This window comes from Bactrocera oleae, chromosome 3 (assembly GCF_042242935.1).
Source record: "Bactrocera oleae isolate idBacOlea1 chromosome 3, idBacOlea1, whole genome shotgun sequence".
Lineage (NCBI taxonomy): Eukaryota > Metazoa > Arthropoda > Insecta > Diptera > Tephritidae > Bactrocera > Bactrocera oleae.
In genome coordinates this window covers 63899325-63923617 of record NC_091537.1, presented here as the reverse complement: position 1 = coordinate 63923617, position 24293 = coordinate 63899325, and the positions used below count along the sequence as shown (strand labels likewise).

Below are 24293 nucleotides of genomic sequence, written 5' to 3'. Positions count from 1 at the left end.
ACAAACATGCCATAGACCTGCCATTAAGGTACCACACATACCATCACCAATCATATGCAGTAAAGTTTGCCAGATGTTCGAAAATCCTGATATTAGTTATTAGGCTAGGGCAAGTTTTCGCCCAATTTTATTCATTTTAGGCACAGGGATACATCGTTATGAGTAAAATACGCTCTCTTATTTTCATTGAGATAACATATTGGCTGATATATGCGATTTAAAGTCAACCGGAAGTTTAAAAATCTTCATCTTCAATGCAAGTATTGACATGCAAACATACTGTTATCAGGAAAGAATCCTCTTTGAATTTAAATTATACATATATTTTACACATTGACCGATATTTTCAGTAAAAAGTCAACTATAGATACCGGATGTCCACATATCCGGGCTGAAACAGTTTTGGTTCGAATTGGACAATTTTTGATCAAAAGGTGGCACACTTCAAAGGCACTATTCAAGCAAAGTTCTTTTCCGTTATGTTAATTGGTGCTTTATTTATTTACTGGAATGTGAAAGAATGAAATAGAATTTGAAATTGTGATATATGGGAAGAAGGCGTGGTTGTAGTAAGATTGTCAGAATAATGTTATGTACCAAGTTTTATTGAAATCGGGCCAGGAGATCCCGAAGTATACCTAAAATCCTAGATGTAAAATTTAATGTCTCTGACACAGTAATTATTGATTTATCGCACTTTTAGTAGTTTTTCACAAAACCATTTTATGGGGAGTGGGCGGAGTTATCATCCGATTTCACCTATTTTCACACTAACGTAAAAAGTGCAGAAAAAAATTGTCCTGTGCAAATTTAGATGATATAGCTTTATTGGTTTGGAAGATATATACATTAAACTTATTAGGTGGCGGACCCACTTTTTAAAGATTTTCAAACCGCAGGTGCCTCTCATTAATGTGATTTGTTGTGCCAAATAAGAGTTCTGTATCTTCAATTATTGGCTCAGTTATGGCACTTTATATCTTCTCGATTAATGACGTTAGTGGGCATGTCAGTGATCCGATTACACCCATTTACGAACTCGTTCTCACTTTTTTGCCAAGGAACATATGCGTGCACAGAAGGACGGACGGACGGAAAAACAAATATTCGTGTGAAAAATGTTTCATTTAAAATATTTTATGGTCTTTGTACATGCCCGTTGTCTCTTGACTGTTTTTCAATGATAAATAAAAGTTTTTAATAAAAAATTAAATCGTGACCGAATCGTCATATTGACGGTCTTCTTAACGATCACTATTCTACTTTTAGGAAAAGCTGTGAATACAAAAGTATACACGCACACACCTACATACATATGTTATTGCTAAGTTTGCTTGTATTAATGAGTGTGTACGTTAAAGAAATTAAAATTCTTCTTGTGACTCCACATTTCCGAAATACAAATTTTGTAAAATTAGTGTGAGCAATGGTTAATTTCTCATATAATTTTCGAACGTTTTCTTGCATAGTTTATTCGAATGCATCCAACCGGTTTTTGCTTAGCGGCAATAAATGAAGAAAAACGCACCAATTGACAATGATGCGGCGCTCCAATGGACAGCTACAAATGTCCGGTCACCTAAACCCCGCAGTGCAAGTATCATGGCAACAAGTTTTGATTATTTTGTTTACTTACTTTAATTGAAGTTAAAATTTAAATAAAACGGGTCACACGAATATATGCATATATAAATGCTTATGCTTGCTATGCATATGAACGTAAATACATACATATGTATAACTGATTGATTTGATTTTTTATTGCTAAGGTTACGGACTGTAACTTATTCGAATCGGACTAGTTCAACATTAGTCTTGCAACAGTGCGACTGACAGCAAGGAAAAGGCAATGTCTAGAATGAGTTTAAATAACAAAATACTTAACTACAACAACAACAGTGAAAATCAAAAAGTCAGCAATTGTACAATGCATTGGCGTTAACCATAAAAGCGGAGCTGATATATTTTTAATGCCTTCTGTAGCCATCCTTTGTCGTAAGGCAGATGTGACAGAGTTAAAAGCAAAGCATACAATTTAGTACGGAAACCGAATTTTGGTTTTTAAAAAATACCACCTGCTTCTGATAGTCATCGAAATACGTATACATATGTATATATAGACAACTGAATCTTTTTTGTACGCTCTTAAATACTTAAAATTGTATGCAAGCATGTCTGTGACATATACATACATATGTACATATATATTTGTATGTTTGATTTTATATGCATACGTATACCAAATATGTAGATATATATAAATGAACAGTGCACAAAAATGACTGCAATGCTTACCAAGATGAGGCGAAAACGTGAGGTATGTGAGCACTTCCTTCGGTGCAAAAGGTAAGTTAAGTAAAACAAGAAAAAATTTTAACTTCGACTGCACCGAAGCTATAATACCCTTCACAGATGCATTTCCTATAGCCTCTATATATACGAGTATAACTAAATCTGAAATCCTTGTGGAGAAAAGGACATGTGCGATATTTCAGATCGATATCTCAAAAACTAAAGGACTTCTTTGCGTATATTCAAACGGACAGGCAGACGATCCTTCTGGATATATTAAACTTCGAAGCAAACTTAATACAACCTGTTCAGGGTATAAATAAATGGTAATTTATATGAAAGGTGACCAGTTGAAAGTATGTATGTACATATACATATAAGTATATATATAAGTATATTTCTGTACGCATGATTCCTTTCAAATTATAATCTATACATACATACACACACATATGTATGTATATAGTTATATGTGAGCGCGCGTTCCCTTGAGTCAATCGCTGATTTCTTATAAGTGTTATACCAGAGAACTTAGAAGAACGAGAAGATGTAAATTGAATATTGTATGATGCTCGATTGGACGGCTAACAGAGCTGAAAAATTGAGATCAGGGAGTTCACCATTTTCTGTAGTATTTGCTGTTATTTAACAGAAATGAGAATTTATAACAACGTTCTCTTGCTGAAATACGTATTCCCCAACATAAAGAGAAAAATGAAATACATTAAGCAAAAAATAAAAAGGCCACTTCACATGTGCATGATTATTTTTTGTCATATAAACGATTATTATGATAAAAATTAATAAAATACGTCAACGGAGATTTCACATGAAGTAGTGAGTGTATATATCTACATACATATGTTGTTTGTAAACAAATTTATAAATATTTTTCTTTCATATTTCTTTACATGTACACATGATATGAAAATACCGACGGCAAAACACAATTCTGTACTTTTATGACTCCATAATGGTGTCAAGTACATGAATTATTTTAAGAAATATATCAAAATACTTTATTAGTAATAATTTAAAAGTATTTTGATATATTTCTTATAATATAATAAAAATTGATTTAACATAAAATAATTTAAAAAAATAATAAATTAGTTCAATATAAGGGAATATATTTCAAATAGCATATCAATATTCCCAGTTTGGCATACATATTATATTCTCTTCAATATTCGACGTTTGGTTATGTTAAGAGAGCGTATGTCTACAGATTCACCGCTGTTATAAAAGCGAGAAATGTTATTTGTTTCTCCTGCGTGTGAGGTAAACTTCCCGATAAAATTTTACAAATGTTTGCTGTCGAACCTGCACCTTCTCATTCTTCTAAGCTCTCTGGTCTAAATACCTTCAGGTGTTGGCAAAATTTTATGTTAAAAAAATATTGCGAAGGGATTCAACATTCATTATTTGACGAAATGCTGAATGGATTAAAATCAAATTTGGTAATTTATTAAGTTATATTAAAGGTCATAGATCCATTTAGTTTTATTGTTATATTGTACTGTATAAACTAAACAGAAGAGGCTAAATTTAATTTATTGGATGATGTGGAAAGCGTCAACCAGACGATGGAAATTTATTACATTAGGAATATAAGGTTTATACCAATGTCACTAATACAATTGTATAATTTTTAAAGAAACTTGGAAGTCACTTGGTTGGAATATTGTGGGCAGAGAAAGGTCTGTTGCATAAACCTTTGAAATTATTAAGGTATACTCAAGAACATATTTCAAGCAAATTTATAAATAAATAACTCACACACTGGCCGACATATTCGGTACAAGGTTTGTAAAAAAAAAATAAAATTCATTTGATTCCCATATGGAGATAGGCGTAGTATTGACCCGACTTTATTTATTTTTGGCATTACTACATATTACTAACAGAAAAACTGCTCTCTGAGTTTCTTACAGGTACCTTATATACCATATATATCACCAATATATAAGGTGTAAAGTCAACTGGATGTTTGAAAATCAGTGATTGGTTATATGGGGGCTATGGCAAGTTTTTACCCGATTTTAGCCATTTCAGGCACAGGGATACATCGTTATGAGTAAAATACGCTGTTTTATATCATTGAGATAACATATTGGCTGATATATGCGATTTAAAGTCACCCGGAAGTTTGAAAATCTTCATCTTCAAGGCAAGTGTTGACATACAGACATACTATTATCAGGAAAGAATCCTCTTTGAATTTCAATTATACATACATCTTACACATTGATCGATATTTTCGGTAAAAAGTCAACTATATATCCGGTACCTAGGGGCTTGAACAGTTATGGACCAATTTTGATAGTTTTTAGGCTTGAGATGGTATATCTTGAAGGCCCTCTTTTTCCAAAGTGATTTTTGATTTGTATACTGGAAAGTTAAAAAATCAGATGGGTTTTAAATTTGTGTTAGATGGGAAGTAGGCGTGTTTGTAATCCGATTTCGCCCATTTTTCAGGAGTCCGAGTTCGAAAAAAATCGGTCAAGTAGATCCCGAGATAAGGGTTTTCACCTAATGGTGCCACGACGATTGGCTCTTATAAAGTTTAATTGTACCATCCTATGTGGGAAATTCAAATTCTCTGACTTGTTTATTTAATGAGTTATTTAGCAGCTTTTAGTAGTTTTAATCGAAACAGTTATAAGATGAGTGGGCGGGGTTATCATCCGATTTCACCCATTTTAGTACTGTACTGTGAACTGTAGTAGGTTTAGGATAAATACACATTAAACCTATAGGAGGGCAGAGCTACGCCCACTTAACAAAATTTTAAACTGCAGATGCCCCTCCCTAATGCGATTCGTTCGATTAATGGCATTTTGTAGGCGTGGCAGTGGTCCGATTACGCCCATATACAATACCAACCTTCTTATGATATCTCAGTTTTTACTGAAGTTACAGCTTGTATAGACGAACGGGCAGACGGTCACCCGGATTTCAACTCGCCTCTTCATCTTGAGAGTATAGTCAATTCGGCGACACCGTACGTACTTCAATTCTAGTTACTTTGAAGAACGTTATGGATCAGGAAATATTGAAATTCAAATTAAAAACATTCATGCGACTAAAAAAGGGTCTAGATATTGTAGTTTTTTTATTTATTTCAAATCTATTTTCGATTTACCTAGATGTTGACTGATTAAACTTTCGGATTATAACATTTCTAAGGATTAAAGCGAATTTAATTCTACAAATGTAGAAATGTATGTACGTATATGTGTGTGTAGAACGATTGGACCCTTTACTATTACCTGCCTTTGTTTTGCTAAAGCAATATCAAAGTTATCGAGTTGAATAGATTCAAGAGAGTACGCGGATATCTTATTTAAGTGGTATAACCGCTATCTTCATTGTGAATGGATCTGAAACTAAATATAAAACTCTTTTTTGGAATTTTGTAAACTCAAGACATGAAATATATTATAAATAAATTTTTTCAAATAACCAAGTTTTTGGGTTTTTTATTTTTATCTTGTACAAAAACATTTTTCTTCAACGAATTGGTGCAAATTCACCTTCTACTGTCCCAAACACACTTTTTTTTTGATTTAAAATATATATATTTTCTCCTTATATTGACCTAGGTAGGTAGGTAAAGTGGCTGTCATTCGACACACTTAGGCCTTTAGGAGGCCCATTGTGATACCACTGGGACTGTGATCCCCTCACTCTACTGGTTCCTCTCTGAACCACCCCGTACTTCTGATGAACTTCATCAGTGTGACAAGTTTTATCTGTGCAACCTCCGAGACGTCGTCAAGAAACCCACGACCCATGGTTGCGATTCTTTTCCTATATAGTGCTGCGCAATCGCATAGAAGATGTCTAATGGTCTCCTCCTCTTCTACTTCCTGACAGCTTCTGCAATAGTCGTTATATGGCGCGCCAAGTCTACTTGCATGTCTGCCTATTAGACAGTGGCCTGTTAGTACTCCTACGAGAGTTCTTATATCATTCCTCTTGAATTTTAATAGTCGGCATGTGCGGCTCATATTCCATTCTTGCCACATTTGCCTGCTGGTTGAGCAGGTCAGGGATTGATTCCACTGACACTCGGCTATATTAATGACATGTTTGTCGATTAGGTATCTACACGTAGCCAGAGGCATATTTATGTCCACCTTACCAGGATCTAGTTGTAGGGTGGTGCCTGCTCTGGCTAGTTCATCTGCTACGCAGTTACCAGGGATGTCACTGTGTCCTGGAACCCATTGCAGATTTATAGTGAAATAGGATGACAGATCCGCCAGAAGATCATGGCAATCCTTCACTGTCTTCGACGAAATCCTATGAGACATCAGAGATTTCAAAGCCGCTTGGCTGTCTGTATATATAAATACACTTCTTGTTGTTATTACGCTTTTTGTTAGTACAAGAAGGCTTTCTTTAATTGCAGTGACCTCTGCTTGGAAGACACTACAGTGGTCTGGTAACCGGAAGGCGATTTTGGTATCTAATTTAGCCGAGAAGACACCGCCGCCTACTCGGTTATCCAGTTTGGAACCATCCGTATAGAAGCTAATCCCTTCTTCCTTGTCCACTACATCCCGTTCCCACTCCTCTCTGGAGGGAAAGGTAATATTGAGGACCGGATTTAGGTTCAGCTCCACCGGATTGCGAAAATCCGTGGTTATGGGAAGAACCGGGAACTTCCTAAGTATCCTAGAATGTCCCTTGTTACAGGCGACTAATAGGGAGGCTTCCCGCAGTCTTAGAGCTGACTTCGCTGCCATTTGCTTACAATATAAGTCTGTTGGCAGCAAGTGTAAAATTATGTTGAGTGCCTGGCTTGGCGTAGTTCTGAGAGCTCCACTGATGCAAATACTAGCTGCTCTTTGTATACTTTCCATGCTTCTAATCGCATATTTCTTTTCTGTAATTGGCCACCATACTACTATCCCGTAGGTCATGATCGGCCTTACAATTGCTGTGTACAGCCAGTGAGCCACCCGAGGTGTCAGTCCCCACCTGGGCCCCACCATTCTTTTACATGTGTAAAGCGCTGTAGCAGCTTTCTTTACCCTCGCTTCCAGGTTTTGTTTCCAAGAAAGCTTCCTGTCCAAAATTAGTCCCAAGTAGCTTGCTTTATCCCCTATCGTTAGCCTGGTGCCATTTAAAAATGGCGGCGTGATTTCGGGAGTTCTGTGTTTCTTAGTAAACAATACTAGTTCTGTCTTGCTAGCATTTAAATTCAGTCCGCATGATACGGCCCATCGATTAATCTCGTTTAGTATTGTCTGCATGAGACTAGCGAGGGTGTTCGGGAACTTGATCCTAACCGAGACTGCCACATCATCAGCGTAGGCCACAACATGTATCCCCTTCTTTTCTAGGTCCACAAGCATTTTATTCATTGTCAGGACCCAGAGAAGTGGGGATAACACGCCTCCTTGGGGTGTACCCCTTCGGACAGATCTGTACATTGTTGAAGCTCCCAGCGTTGAAATAATTGACCTGCCCAAGAGCATCTGTTCAATTAATTTCCGGAGAGGCTCAGATATGCCCAGATCTTTAAGCGCGCTCAATATGGCCTTTGGCTGGATGTTGTTAAAGGCACCTTCTATGTCTAGGAAGGCTACGAGGGTGTATTCTTTTATTTCCAGAGATTTTTCAATCTCTGCTACCACTGAGCTTAATGCCGTTTCTGTGGATCTACCCTTCGAGTACGCATGCTGCGAAACTGCCATTTTTCTTGGGTTTAGTATGTCCTTTATATGTATTTCTATTAGTCTTTCCAGCGTTTTTAAGAGAAATGATGAAAGACTAATTGGTCTAAAATCCTTTGGATTAATATGTGAGCTTTTGCCCGCCTTTGGGATATATATCACCTTAACTTCCCTCCATGTCGAGGGAATATAGCTCAATTTCAGCGCCCCTCTAAACATGGTTGTTATCCAGTTTATTGTGTAGCTCAAGGATTGCTGTAACTGGGCCGGGAATAGACCGTCTGGTCCCGGCGTTTTATAAGGCTTGAAGCTGCCTATTGCCCAATAAACATTGTCATCTGACACTATGTCTAGCGGAGGGGTCTCTGAGCTTACTTCACTCCCCATTATATGCCCCCCTGTGAGGTTCTCGGAACTGTCTGGGAAGTGAGTGTCCATTAGTAGGCCCAGAGTCTCTTTACTGGATTCCGTCCAGCTGTGATCTGGCTTCTGAAGGTATCCGATGCTGTGTTTCGACTGTGTCATTATCTTTCTCAGTCGGGACACTTCTGCTGTATCTTCGATATCGTTGCAAAAGGATTTCCACGAATTCCTTTTTGCTTTTCTTACCTCCTTTTTGTATGCCCGAAGGTGGTTGTGATAGTTATCCCACTCTATATCTTCTTGGGATAGTTTGGCAGAATTGAATTGCCTTCTGCAATTCTTCTGCATGTTTTTAAGTATTGGGGTCCACCAAGGAGGTCTAATTCTTCCCCTACTGTGTGTTAATGGACAAGCTACCTCTAGTGCTTGACGACAAGACTCTGTGAATCGTTTAACAAGGATGTCTAGGTCCTCTTTCTTTTCCGGTTGGAATGGTGGAATCATAGGAATACGCTTTTTTAGCTCCTGCATGTGCATCTGCCAGTTCGTTTTCCTATGATTCCTGAATTTCTCTTCCCTAACTACATTTTCTTCAATTATACACTCAATGTAGCGGTGGTCTGAGAAGGAGTGTTCTTCCAATACCCTCCAATGTGTTATTTTATCCACCAGTTCTTCCGATACCAGTGTTATATCTAATACTTCCTGTCGGTTTCTGGTTATAAATGTTGGCATACTACCTTTGTTACATAACAGAAGCTTACTTCCTATTAGATAATTAAAGAGCAACTCACCCCTTTCATTAATGTCCGTGCTTCCCCATAGATTATGGTGCGCATTGGAGTCGCATCCAAGTATGATCGAACACTTGGATGCTTCGGCGTCTCGTACCAGATCCTTGAACAGCTGCGATGGTACTGCTACCTCGTCGTACGGCATGTAGCATGATGCGAGCCGGTATTTCCTCTTGCTCGTCTCCCAGCTTACTACCGTAGTGTCGTTACTACTGTAATTGTGCAATAAAAAGACATTAAGCTTTTTGTTAGCCAATATACATGTCCTTGGCTTACCTACACAACCATTCGCGTATAGATTGTAACCTGGTGTCCTCAGACCGCAGATACGCCCTCCGTTAACCCATGGCTCCTGAATGAGGACAAAGTCAGGCCGTTCTTCTGCCATGCGGTTAACTAGGGCTAGAGACGCTAGTTTGCTGTGGTGTAAATTAATTTGGAGAAGACGCATTAGTTATGGTCTTCTCTGCATCATCATGAGAGTCGCTTAAAAGCTCACTCTCAGTGTAGAGTTTAGAGAGTCTGTCCGCAAGTTCAGACCCCGAAGTACACTCACCTTGATCCGTGATCTCTGCGTCGCTCGAGGACTCCACTGGATCTTCCTCGACTTCGCACTCCGATTCCGATGCCAAGTTTTCTCCTGCATCGGCGTCTGATTTGTAGGTCATGACCCTTACTTTTGTGAATCCGTAGTTGATCTCTCCGCCACTTTTCGCTAGCGGTTCTACGGATTCTTTTGTTAGAAGCAGCAGAATCTGCATTGTGGCTCGCTTCGTCTCCACTCCAGATTCTGCTGCGGGGTCGTCAAAGGCCTTGACGAATCTCCATCCCTCCGTTGGCAGATTTGGGTTGCAGGCTCTTATGAGCTGCATTATTTGGTCCGGCTGCGATGGTGTAGCCGGGATCCATACCCTTGCTCTCGGTCGGGATGGGATATCTTTCCTGTCTACCGCCACCAATTTGGCTCCGGGGTAGACCTCTCCCACTTTAGATATTGCTGCTTTATATAGCTGGACCGATCTCTCGTCGTCACACGCTATCATCTTTATTTGCCCTTGATACCATCCGGCATCCGCACATGACGGGGGTGGACCTGGATTGCTAAGTAGCACTTCCAAAGCCACATTCGTCAGTGCGGCTTGCACCCATTTCCATTGGGCTCTGGGGATTTTTCCTTCGGGATCACCCTCATCCAGCACACCAATGACAATGCGGTTTCGGGCCACATCAGCAAAAGATCTTACGGGCGTCACGCCCTTAGTTTTCGGTCTCTTTGCTGACGGCTTAGCCTCTTCAGCGGACCTTTGTCTTTTTGTTGCCACTACCGGCGCTTCTAGTTTGAAGTTAGGTAGGACAGCTCTCGCGCAATCAATGGATTCTTGGAGCTCCTTTGTGAGCTCCTCATTGCTTGGCGGTTGCAGCTCCACCTTCTTCAACAGGTATGCAGCGCGTCGCCTCTCTGCATACTTTGCTTTTGCCGGGTCATCAATCCTGAAGGAAGGCCACTCTCTGGCTGACCCACTACTGGCAGCTTCGCTTTTAGCATCTCCCACCTTCTCCTGCTTGGCTGCCAAGCTTTGGCTACAGGGGTTGGTATGGGCTGCCTCCAGCGTTGCTGTTTTTGTGGCGCCAGCCTTGGCTACTGCCCCCTTAGTATTCGCCTTTGCTCCAGGACCAAGCTTCGCTCCTGTCCTCGCTTTGGCTGTTGTCGAGCTCGTGCCAAACGCTGCTCTTCTCTGGGAGCAACCCGCTCCCTCCGGTCTTTTTGAAGGAGGTCCGGACTCCTTTTTGTTTTTATTTATTATGTTAATTTTTTGGCTCATATTTTGGACCCACGAGTGTAGGGGAAAGTATGTCCGCTTACGCATAGCCCCCGCTACGCAAGTAAGGCTATCTTATTACGGAGGGCGCCAGGTATCCGTAAGCTCCGTGCGAGACTGGGCTATTTAAGGGCCCCCAGCCAGGTTGATCTTCGGCACGGGTCGCATGACACCTTGATCCAGCCCCTTACCTCCTACCATGGTAAGATCTAATTTTAAATAAAAAAAATTCTCAAGTTAAAATATTAGATTTTTTTTTAAGTCAGTAGGCTTTATTTTCGTAAGTCCTTACTTTTTGATGGTATAAAAATTACATACTTTACTAAGGTAAATTTTCTTAAAAAATGCAAACAAAAATGTTACTAAGAGATTAAAAATTGATTTTTTACTGCTGCTACAACGAAATAATAGGTAGATGAAATAAAGAAAAATAAGGAAGGGCTAAGTTCGGGCTATACTCTTGTAACTTGCAAGAATCAAAGCTCGGGAAATTCCTTCACGTGCTGGCAAAACTTTATATCAAACAAGTAAGGAAGAGCTAAGTTCGTTTGTAACGAAATATTTTATACTCTTTCACCTTGCAAGGATTAAAGCACGGAAAATTCCTTCAAGTGTTAGTAAATATATAATATATTAAAAAATGTTGTGAAACAATTCAACATTCATTATTCGACGAAATTGTAAATTTATTACAATCAAATTTGGTATTTTATTAATTTATATTATAGGCCACAGATTAACTTAGTTTTATTACCATATCTTTTTTCGCGTCAGCTAAAATTGTATTGAAATCAACTTCAGTTTGATATATGGGATATAAATTCAACTGTACAATCTAAAATTTTATATAATGAGTTGATGTGGAAACGTCAACTAGAGGATCGAAATTCATTATTTTAGGGATATAAGGTTTAGACCTATTTCATTCATATTCCCACACAATTTTTAAGAAAACTTGTACATCTAATGACAACTGGCAAACAAATGATTGTGTACCACTCAGAATTTACTGTTCTGCGTTGTTTTAGTGGACATGTAAAGTTTTCCCAAAAAGACAGGCAACCATTTGATTGGAATTGTTTCGTGTGCGAACAACGTTTGTTGGATTCGGCTCATCTTGAAATACCCATACTGACGACTGCTGTTTTCTTTTGGGGCTCATCTCCACCAATCGACACGAGCCTTATTTTAAACGATTGACAAATTGTGTGGGATCCAACGTGAAAACTTTTTTTAAGTCAAATGTTCATGCAATATTGAATGTATGCTGGTTCACGAAATTCGACATGGAGGGACCTACGACCTCGATTGAATTCACCATACCATCGATAAACACCGATCCCTGATGGAGCTTCATCGTCAAAAATTTAACTAAATTCATCGATGCACTGTTGCTGAGTTAATCCACCTCGAAAGTTGTAAAAAATTATCGCGCGAAAAGGTTCGCGAAATTATTTCATTTGTTACTGTGAACAACACACATAGCGCTCATATGTAAAAACGTTCTGAGTATGTATACCATCAAAAATGTCAAACTTTACGATAAAGTTGTGAGTTACTTACGTATGTATATGGCATAGGACCAACCGGAAGTTTCAAAATCTTATGTTAGGTATATGAGAGATAGGGGTAATATTTACCTGATTTTTTCTATTTCTGCCAATACAACATACTATTAATAGAATAAAATGGTCCCTGAGTCTCACATACCGTTATCAACATGTATGGAGTAAAATCAATCGGATGCTTGAAAATTCTGTGATTAGTTATAGGGCAAGTTGTCACCCGATTATTTTAGGCACAAAAATACACTGTTATTAGGAAAATACGCTCTCTATTATATGGGGGCTAAGGGAAATATGGACCCGATTCAACCCATTTTGGACACTCAGACATACTATTATCGAGAAGTTCTGAAGGCCATAAACTTAGACTTAGTTTTATTGCCATAATTTAGTTCGCGGCAGCTAAAATTGTATTAAAAACACCTTCAAATGAGATATACATACATACATAGATAGAGAAATGGAAGGGATCGACATATTCGGCATAAAACTTATTAGAATAACGAAAATCATTATAAGTATTATATGGAAGTTTGGGGTAGTATTGACCCGATTTTATCAATTTTTCCAATACCACATACTACAATCATGCCACAGACTAAGAAAATGCTTCTAGGCTTTCATTAAGGTACCTCACATAATATATTTTTGACATAAAGACATACTGTTATCAGGAAAGAATCGGGATTTCAATTATATATCTCACACATAGATCGAAACTTTCGGTAAAAATTCAACTTTAGATACTGGGGTCCACATATTCGGTCCCTAGGGGCATGAACCGTTTCAGTTCGATTTGGACAATTTTTAGCCATAAGGTGGCATACTTTAAAGGCATTACTCGTGCAAAGTTTTATCCCGATACATTCATTGGTGCCTGCTTTGCATACTGGAAAGTGAAAGAATTAGATGGAATTGAAAATACTGTAATATAGAAAAGTCAGAAGAATGTTGTATACTGAATTTGATTGAAATCGGTCCAGAAGGTCCCGAGATATGTGATTTCACCTAAAAGTGGGCGGCGACACGCTCATCGGCTAATTTTGAACGGGGTTCCTATAAAGGCCTCTCATACTATAGCAAGACAGTTGCAAGAGTATAATAATATAATATTAAAATTATATTTAACATAAATCACTTACAATGACATTTTAGCTACCACAGTTGGTTTTGGTGTAATTTTATGTTTAACTACTTTTCAAATGTGATGCTTTTTCGAACTTTCAATTTTGGCAAAGATGCTAGGTTTAATTTTTTGAACATGCATACTGCGCAGTTTGCAATACCATATCCAAATTTTAAATCTGAAATATGTCATTTAATATGTACATACATACACATGTACATATGTAAATTGGCAAACTTTTAACTTTTGATATATTAATCTACCACTACATTAATTGGTACATCAAACAATTAATCAGTCTGAAGTACTTGTATTAAACCGATCTTTATATCATTTCATATATACATACAACCAGCTCTCTCATGATAGACACACACTCATCCCGCCAATTTATACAATAGAATTCTAATTGAATAAAAACCATAAGGCCCACTACCGAGTGCTCATCACAATTAATCAAAATAAACCATTGACAAAGGGTGTGTCAGTTATTGCTGTTTGTGCTTCCTCCAACACAAGGCTTGCTGTCACGGCAAACGTGTAACATGCAATATCTTCTCTAATCTGCAACAAACGCATACAGTGCATATATCCGCATGTGTGTATACCTATATCAAATTTTTCACAAAAATTAAAAATTATTTACAGTGACAAACTTACACTAAAGAGTTTACATACATAACATATGATTTTGCCTTTTCATATTTACCCTATCGCAAATTGCCATATTAAATCCTAAACAGGGTATATTAATTTTCCGACGAAGTTTGTAATACCCAGAAAGAAACATCGAAAAACTTATAAAATATAGCCATAAACGATCAGCAAGATTAACTGAGTTGATTTAGCCATGTCCGTCCGTCTGTATATATACGAACTAGTTTTTCAGTTTTTAAGCTGTCGATCTGAAATTTTGCACCTGTCCTTTCCTCACTAAGAAGCTGCTTATTTGTCGAAACGATTTCGGAGCACTCTAGCATATAGCTGCCATACAAACTGAACGATCGTAATCAAGTGCTTGTATGGAAAACTCTTTCATTTGACGAGGTATCTTCACTAAATTTGGCGTTAGTTATTTCCTAAGGCAACAATATAATCTCCAAAGTAATTGGTTAGATCGGATCACTATAGCATATAGCAGCCGTATTAACTGAACGATCGGAGTAAAGTGCTTCAATGGAAAACTTATTCATTTTACGAGGTATCTTCACAAAATTAGACATGAGTTATTGTTTAAAACAACAATATACTCTCCGAAGAAATTGTTCAGATCAGATCTATCATCACTCATCGATCGGAATCAAGTTCTCGTACGGACACTTTTTTATTTGACAAGGTATCTTCGCGAAATTTAGCATGGATTATTATTTAAGGCAATAATGTAATCTCAGAAGAAATTGTATAGATTGACTTTATCAAATAGCTGCCATATTAACTAAACGATCGAAATAAAGTGCTTGCTTGAAAAGCTTTTTACCGAATCAAAAATTCCGTAACGGAAATAAACCTATAACGATCACAAAGTACGCACAAAATGTTACTTTTAGGCGTATTATTGCATATTTCAAGCGGAAAAAATCAATTGAAGAGCAGGGTATACTCCCTATAATATTTAAGATACATTTTTTTAATAGCAAATAATAATGTGGAATTTAATCAAAATTTATCTAATAAAAAAATACAATATTATTCAATATTCGGAGTCATAATATTAGTAAAATTATTATTATTTTGGTAAGTAGCTACCCCAACTTTTGGAACAGTATCTCGATTAAATTGAACTATACAATTAAAATTATGTATTTCAATCGGATTATCAATGGTGACAAATTTCAACTTATCTTGACTGGCGATTTCACCATCAACTTCGCTGTTAAAATCAGAGTGGTTGACAACTTTTCTTTCGGAAAAGATGAATTTGAAAATGAATAATGATTCGCAACAAAATATAGGACTACCATTGTATTTTCCAGATATTTAGAGGATATCAAGTCTCAAACTTATGTTTCTTATTTCAGTTACCACAAACCTATAGTTTTAATGATAAACATTCCTGAATAAACTACATGTATTGCAAGATAATAAAAATATTAAATTATCATTTATTGAATAAAAGAAAACAATTTATTTTCTTATCGGTCACCATGCTCAAAAAGTGTAACTTGAATTAATATCAAAGAAAATAAAAATACTGCATTAAAACTTAATAAATAATTATAATAATTTATAATTTTTTATTTGACGAGGTATCTTCACGAAATTAGGCACGAGTTATTGTTTAAGGCAACAATGTATTCTCCGACGAAATTTTTCAGATCAGATCACTATATCATATAGCTGCCATACAAATTGAACGGTCGGAATCAAGTTTTTGTAATTAAATAAAATAAAAATTTCTTTTTTTTTATTTGTATGTTTAAACTTTAAAACTTAAAATCCATTAAAGTAATTTTAGAAAACAAACTAAGTGTGATGTATACACTCTCAACAATGAATTTAAACTCATACCTATGACTGAATACATTGCATAATTTGTGGCAACGAGTAATTACTAGTACAAACTATTTTCTAATTGGGCGATTTTTTGTCAAAAATAAATGTTTCCTATAAATTATTATTTCACAATTATACTATTATAAGAACTTGATTTAGATCGATCAGCTTGTATGGCAGCTATATGCTATTATGATCCGATGTCGGCAATTCTGACAAATGAGCAGGTTCTTGAGGTAAAGAGGGTGCGAAATTTCAGATCGATGTCTCAAAAACAGTTCGCCAAGATGCTTCCTTCTTGGTGTTACAAAGTTCGTGGCAAACTTATTATATTCTGTTCAGAGTATTAATAGACAGTATATTTGCATTACTGTATAAAAATTAAATCCAAAATCGATTACTTTAAGATTTATCGTTGATTAAAATATACCTACCAAAGGGTTTGTATAAGAACATAAAACGTTTTAGTAATATTTATATAATAAGTGATAACGGCTGAATAAAAGTCAATCACATTGAAAAGTTTACCGTTAATTATTAGTCTATAGAGTAAACAACACAAATGACATTATTTCCTTGAAGGAAAGTTACTACTAGAACAAAAGAGAAGAAAATAAGCAAAACAAAAACCAAACAAGAATTAGAAAAAGTGAAGCAGAATAGAAGTGACTCTAAAATAACGTGGACCATACTTATGCGGCTATTTACTTATGTAGGGATATGTGTATACAGGGTTATTGACACCTACGACACTCCACAGTTTATAACATGTTTCGTTCTCTTTATATTCATATTCAAAAACTTTTATAATTCATTAAGCATTTCCTTGAAGTCACAATATTCAATTAAGAACAGCCAATGATGACACACAGTTATGATGTTGTTGCTGCATCATAACAAGTGAATAGTATACAGTAAAAATGTCATAAATTATGCACAATGAATCCAAAACTTTCAATATTCAAATAAATGAAGTGGAATATATGCAAAAGTCAAATACTTTCAGGTTTTTACATTTCGTTTAATTGCGGACTTACTTGTGTAATAATTATTTTTTCTGCAACTCCTATATACAAGGTGCGTTCCAAAGCAAACAGTAAAAAAGTAACAAAATAAACTCTAGTAGCGCCATCTATATGTCGACTAGTGCGTTAGAATCTGCTATTTTTTCTTCCAGTAAAAATTTCATGACATTTCATCTATTGAAAGTGAAGTTATTGCGTTTTAAGTGTCAGTATGTTTTTGTCATCGATGCGAAAATGAGCTTCGAACAAAGAGCCAACATTAAATTTTTTGGCCATTTTTGGAGGCCATTCAAAAGGCTTGCACCGACATACTGGCGGCCATACCGGGCAACCAGCTAAAACACTCGTTCGACATGCTTTTGGACCGTGCAAAAAGCTGTATTAAAGCAGAAGGAGACTATTTTGAAAAAAATTAATTGATTTTGCCGATAAAACCATTTGTTCTGTGTTTTTTTTTAAAGTCCTGTTTACTTTGGAACGCACCTTGCATGTATGTACATATGTATGTGTTTATTAGGTGGTTGGTACAACATTCTGAAGGTGTATATTTAATTGGATGTTTTACGAATCTGTCTGTTTGTATACATATATTTTTGAAAGTATATGAGAAATATTAAGAGGTTTTTTTTCAAAAAGTCCATAAAATACAATCAAACGAGAAATTGTGAACTATTTTCCTGACAAGTAGTTCATTTCCATTTACTATTTGGTTATTTACTATTTTTTAATCTCTCGTATATGCTCAAGAGATAAATACATATATATATGTATTTGCATTTGTTTACTTTTCCCTCGGGATTAAAACTTTCTAAATAAGAAATAATCATAAAATTTACAATAATTTCTGCTAAATTGAGCAAATGTACATTTATTTATAAAAATGCTGGCATAGGATTCACATTTGTAATATAATTTATCTATGCGTGTATTTAGCTAAATTTAATTAGACTCATATTATAAAATTATAAATGTGTAACCTTTTTATCATTTTGCTTGTATTACACGTGTAAAAGAGCCCAATGAAAGTTTTTAAAAATCTGCATGAAAGTAATTTTTTTCAATCACATTTTAAAACCAAAAATGCAAAAATCTTGTGTATAGAGTCCGTTCGCTATAGAAGTAGAAAATTTCACAGAAGGATGTCTGTCAGATCAGCTGCAACCCACGTCGTCATCAATGCTGAGAGCAAACGATAAACAATAGTAACAGAATAATCTGTTAAAATTATATCTAACATATCAATCTCAATACCAAATTGTTCGATTATAGTAAATGTTAAACTTTTTTTTGGCATAGTCAACTTTGTCTTAGAGTTTAGTAAAGCTCAAAACTCAATTTTTAGATTACAAAATGGTTGAATGTAAAAAATTGTGTTAATTATCTGTAAATTCAATTTTAATAAATAATGAAATAATCGCTGAACCGAAGCCATAATACCCTCCAAATGTGCATTTCTTACAGCATTAAAGGGTATGAAAACAACTTTATCTTAGTTTTGATCGCTTAGTTTGTATGGCAGCTACTTTCAATAGTGATCCGATCTGAACAGTACTATATTTTCGGATGTTGTATTTTTTCATTTCACATATCTTATCGCCAAAAGTCCGTAAAGAAAATAGAAACGTACCAATATACATATGTATATGTACTTATATAAGTAGAGGTAATCCTTGTTATTGAGTAGTGAATATGAATGAACATACTTATGGTACATAAGTCAATACATACATAAAATAATGCTGCAGATATTGCTACTATGAAAATATTTAAACATCGACTAAAGATGCATAGTTATGACATACATATGTACAAAAAATCGTTTATGAATGATTTTGGGATTAACATAATCTGAGTTTTATTAAAGAAGTTTCTTGTATTTACATGCACATGTATGTGTACAATTGACACATTCAAATAAAATACGTAAGTGCACTTATGACTGAAATTTAAATTTCCTTAATCCTCGTACTCTCTAGTAAGAACATATATTTACATGTGTACCAGAGAATGCGTATTACTTATAATATTATTATAATATGTGTACTGTAGCTTTCGAATATGTATGCACGTACATACATATAACAGTTTTATATATGATGAACCATTTCGAGGTTCCCTACTTTTGTAAAGAAAAATACAGAAAGTTCAAATTTGATGGGGAATGTTTATTATCATTCGAAACAACATTGCTTGGCATTTATTTTTTTAATCGCGTGACGTTTTGTTCCAATGCCTGAAATGAAGCGGGAGTGTCCATAGATTTTAGATGTACATATCCCCACAGGGAAAAGTCTAACGGTGTGATATCATGCGATCTTGGTGGCCAAACGACCGGCCCAAAACGTGAAATTATCTGCTCACCGAAGTGTTCTCTCAATAAATCTGTTGGTTGAATTCAAATGTCGCCGAGATCACGAGCTTCAATTACAGGCATCAAATAGTCGGTTATAATGGCGCGATAACGGTCGCTGTTGACGGTTACGTTCTCACCGGCCTCATTTATAGAGAAATATGGACCTATAATTCCACCGGCTCACAAACCACACTAAACCGTTGTTTTTTCTAGAGGAACAGCTCTTGAATCTCTTCAGGTTGATCTTCGTCCAAAATGCTGCAATTTTGCTTGTTTACATACCCATTGAGCCAGAAATGGAGTGAAGCGATATCGCTTGGGAAGGTTGACCGGCTTCAGTTCTTGCACAAGCTTTCTTCGTGTACACTATCAGCTACGGCCGATATATTTTTTTTCACTGCGTGCTGGACGTGGTCTATGCGGTCGATTATTATCCAATAATGAATGCTGCGTCTCATTATGAGTGATGGTGTTGCGAATAGTACGCGCAGTAAGCCGATTATGTGGTCCATAAGTTGAGCAAAGCGCGCAAAACACATTCTTTACAGAACGTGAATTTTCGTAATAAAGTTGAACGATTAGTAAACGTTTTTCAGGCGTCAGTCTTTCCATGATGAAAAGCAAAACAATACTGAATAAAAATATCATGACAGCTTAACACGACTCACGCGCGGTCTGTCAAAAAAAGGCTATTGAAAATAGTACCTCTACTTGGATCACCCGTTAATTTGTTATTGCACTATTTCCCTATTTGGCAGACAATATTATTTCAGACTTAGGTACTTTCAAACATTCATATACACATAGTCCGCACGTACAAATATATGTATGTATGTACTTCAAACTCATTAAAACTTTTACTGATATAGTTTGGGAGTGTGTTTTTTGTACCATAATATCCCTGAATTAAATGGTGGTCCGATTCGAGCTTTTCGTACGCAAAACAATTATTAATAACATGCTAATTTAATGGATATAATTCACAAATAACAAATCACAATTTGATTTGTAGGCATATGGTGTAGTTAATATAACTACTATTTAGGGTGTGGTTTGTTTAAGTTTTAAGCCGCCTCCGAACGACTAATGGACCATGCGAAAATATCACTTAACCTCAATAAACATATTGAATGAAGTCAATAATCCATTTAAGACTAGCTACAAATTAAGCTTTTCTGTAAGTTTATACTTCGGATATAAGTAAGTACGAATGCATACATTTTTTTCTTTCCACATTGCTGTCAACAATTAAGTAAACATTGTTGCTGCTCTTCTATTTTGTCCCAAGAACCAGCCAACTTAAGATAATAAACACTTGCCGCTGAGTGAGCGTGCATCGAATACATAGGACGAGTGCGCCCTGGTAGTTTGCGAATTGCTCTTGACAATACCATAATCACAAACGTTAACTTCGGTTGCAGCGAAGCTATAATACCTTTCACAAATTCATCAGGTTGCTTAGATAAACTTGATTCAGATCGTTCAGCTTGTACAGCAGCTATATGCTATACTGATCCGATCCGAATAACTTCTTTGGAAATTCCATTATTATCTTAGATAACGATCCGTTCCATGCTTTCCATGCAAACACTTGATTCCGATCGTTCAGTTTGTCAAAATTCTTCGGAGATTCCATTATTATCTTAGATCCGTTCCAAATTTCGTGAAGATATCTCGTCAAATGAAAAAGTTTTCCATACAATAATTTGATTCCGGTTGTTCAGTTTGTATGGCAACTATATGCAATAGTGGTCCGATATCGGTCATTCCGACAAATAAGTAGCTTATTACCACATCCTAAATTCAAGATCGATATCTCAAAAACTGAGAGACTAGTTTGCGTATATACAGACAAACAGGCGGATAGACAGAGGACATGGCTAAATCAACTCGGCTCATCATGATGATCATTTATGTATACATTTTATAGGGTCTCCGACATTTCTTTTGGGTGTTACAAACATCGTGGCAAACTTAATATACCCTGTTCAGGGTATAAAAAGAAGGCTTATCCGCTTTCACCTCTTTGGTGGTTGCTTCAAATGCAGGCATCCCTACTAAAACAACATATTGGGTTTTTACTTACTTGCGTGTGTTTATGAATTTGATTCTATTTTTGCACTATTTGCTGCATTTAATTGAACGCGTGTGCGCATTGCTTAGGAAAACTTTCATGGCCTGCCAAAAAGCAACATAGAGTGGAAAAACATTATCAAATGTACAAACATACATAACAGGATAAATCTTATTTGGTGTGCCAGTCTGCGGCAACATCCCTTTCACACATCCATACATAAATACAGACATAATTCACACTCAATGTAACTAACAACGTGACCGCAAGAACTGTAAAAACAAAAAATAAAACGTTAGCTTCGGTGCAACCCTTCACAAATACAAAGGCTCCTTACAAGAACTTGATTCCGATTCTTCAATTTGTATGGCATGTATCAATTCAGCTCATTGCTGATCATTTATGTATATAACTATTTTATAGGTATCATTCTTGATGTTTAAAACTTCGTGGAAAACTTTGTATACCCTGTTGAGGGTATAAAAAGTGAAGGATTCAAAGAGTTGCATTTTGGAAAGGGATCGCAGTTGAATACTACTTCAATTGCAAATAAAACCAATTACTAAAAATTTTTGGTAAAAACCACTGAAAACACCATTATTATATGCGATCTAAAACCGCGAAAGGGTTGAAGTGTTGCTTTCACAACACAAATTGCAGATTTTTAGGTCAACGTTTTTCACGACATTATATCATTATGTTTTTTTGGCTCTTCTCTTTTATTAATTGGACAATATGTTGTTATGAAATGTGTGGTTAGAACGACTTGTTTCTTTTTATAAGCTCATATATGTACATATATACTTACATACATATAATCTTTTTTTTCAAGATGATAGGAGTTTACACCTTTTCAATTGTTTACTTAAACTGCGTTCACACACGGACTCTTTTGTCGCCCAAACCGTAGAGTTTTTGTAGCCGAGGGGACGATGAGGAAAGACGAAGGGACCTTATGGCGCCTGTCACAAGTTCAATATAAATTGGAATATTTGGATCATGATCCATATTGATTGATGGAAATAAATCCAGTTTTTGAAAGAAATATGTTAAAAAATTGTTTTGCATTTTATAATACCAACTCATTTGAATTTAAATGTATTAGAGTATACGTTAATAGTTGCTTTATTTATTTAACCCTATCTTATATACCACCCCATTCGGACTTATCTGTATACATGCAGCATGCTTCTTTAATAAATAGTGCTACCTCGATGGCAAATAATGCAGATTCAATAATTGTATTAGGTGATTTCAAATTACCGTGTGCTTCGTGGAAACCTTTCGATGACTATATCGTGCCGATTTGCAATCGGTCATGTTTTAATGAGTTTTTCGAAAAAATGTCCGAGTTGGGTCTGAACCAAATTAATTTGATTCCGAATAAATTTGGTAAATGCTCAGATTTAGTATACGTTGATACCTCTGCAAGTGTTCCGTTATTCAGAGTAATCCTCTTGTTCTACCAGAGGACTCATATCATCCTGCTTTGGAAATATCTGCCGAAATCTCAGGCATTGTACGGGATAATAATCATCAAACTTCGTGCTTCTGTACTCTGTTTAACTTTGCAAAAGCTAATTTAAAAAAATTAAATACAGATCTTTCTACAATAACATGGCCTAATTATAATGGTGACATTGAATTGAGTGTCTCTCATTTTAATAACATTATTATGAAATTATTTGAAAAGTATGTTCCAATAGTAATTGTTAATAAAAGCAAAAGTATAAGTCCGTGGTTTTCGAAAGAGTTATATAAATTGAAAAACAGAAAAACTCGAGCCTTTAAACATTTTAAAAAAACCGGTTCACTTGTCGACTATTCTAAATATTTTCTATTGCGTCGACAATATTTTGACCTAAACAAAAAATGTTATAATAATTACTTAAATAAAGTAAAAAAAAAATATTGTAAGTAATCCAAAATCGTTTTATGATTTCGTCAACTCCAAACGCAGGATTTCCAAATTTCCGTCCGCAATGAAATACAAATCTATCATTTCAAGTGACAATGATATTATATCCAATATGTTTGCAGAATTTTTCAAGTCAAACTACTGTAATAATTCTTCCAAAACTTTTTCTTATCAGCAAGTGCTGTGTTCGAATACTTTAATTAACGCTCCAATTATTTCTGAAGAAGACGTCCTTTTTAATTTAAATAAGTTAAAACCATCTTTTAGTTATGGCCCAGACATGATACCCTCATGCTTCCTAAAAAATAGTGCCAAATATATTTACTTGCCTTTGACAGGGATATTTAATTCCTCTCTTAAACACGGTATGGAAACAGCCATTTATGATCCCTTTGCATAAAAGTGGATTTAGATCCAACATTGAAAACTATAGAGGTATCGCAAAACTATCAGTTATACCTAAACTTTTTGAAGCTATCATCACTGACCATATAACCTTTTCGATTTCTCCGTTAATTTCCTCATCTCAGCATGGATTTCGTAAAGGGAACTCGACTATAACAAACTTACTTGAATTTGTAAACCATGTATCATTGGGTTTTAGGGAACATAAGCATACGGATGTTATATACACAGACTTTAGCAAAGCTTTCGATAAAGTAAATATCTCGATTCTCATACATAAACTTGATCTGCTGGGCTTTCAGCCAAGATTCCTTCAATGGGTATCTTCCTATCTTTATAATAGAACACAACGAGTGATATTTGAGGATACACCTTCAG

The 24293-nt window shown here is 35.8% G+C and overlaps 2 protein-coding genes across 3 annotated transcripts in view; one reads left to right on the top strand and one right to left on the bottom strand.

Moving 5' to 3' along the window:
* Positions 1 to 24293, top strand: part of bib (big brain) — a 44554-nt gene that overhangs the window by 12211 nt on the left and 8050 nt on the right. The gene's annotated exons all lie outside the window — the stretch shown is intronic.
* On the bottom strand, positions 9107 to 11152 carry LOC138856265 (uncharacterized). The gene is made up of 2 exons (XM_070106747.1): positions 9413 to 11152; positions 9107 to 9348 (listed from the first exon to the last, which is right to left on the bottom strand). The coding sequence occupies exon 1, from the start codon at positions 11002 to 11004 to the stop codon at positions 9568 to 9570; it is 1437 nt and encodes a 478-aa protein (XP_069962848.1). The 5' UTR covers positions 11005 to 11152; the 3' UTR covers positions 9107 to 9348; positions 9413 to 9567.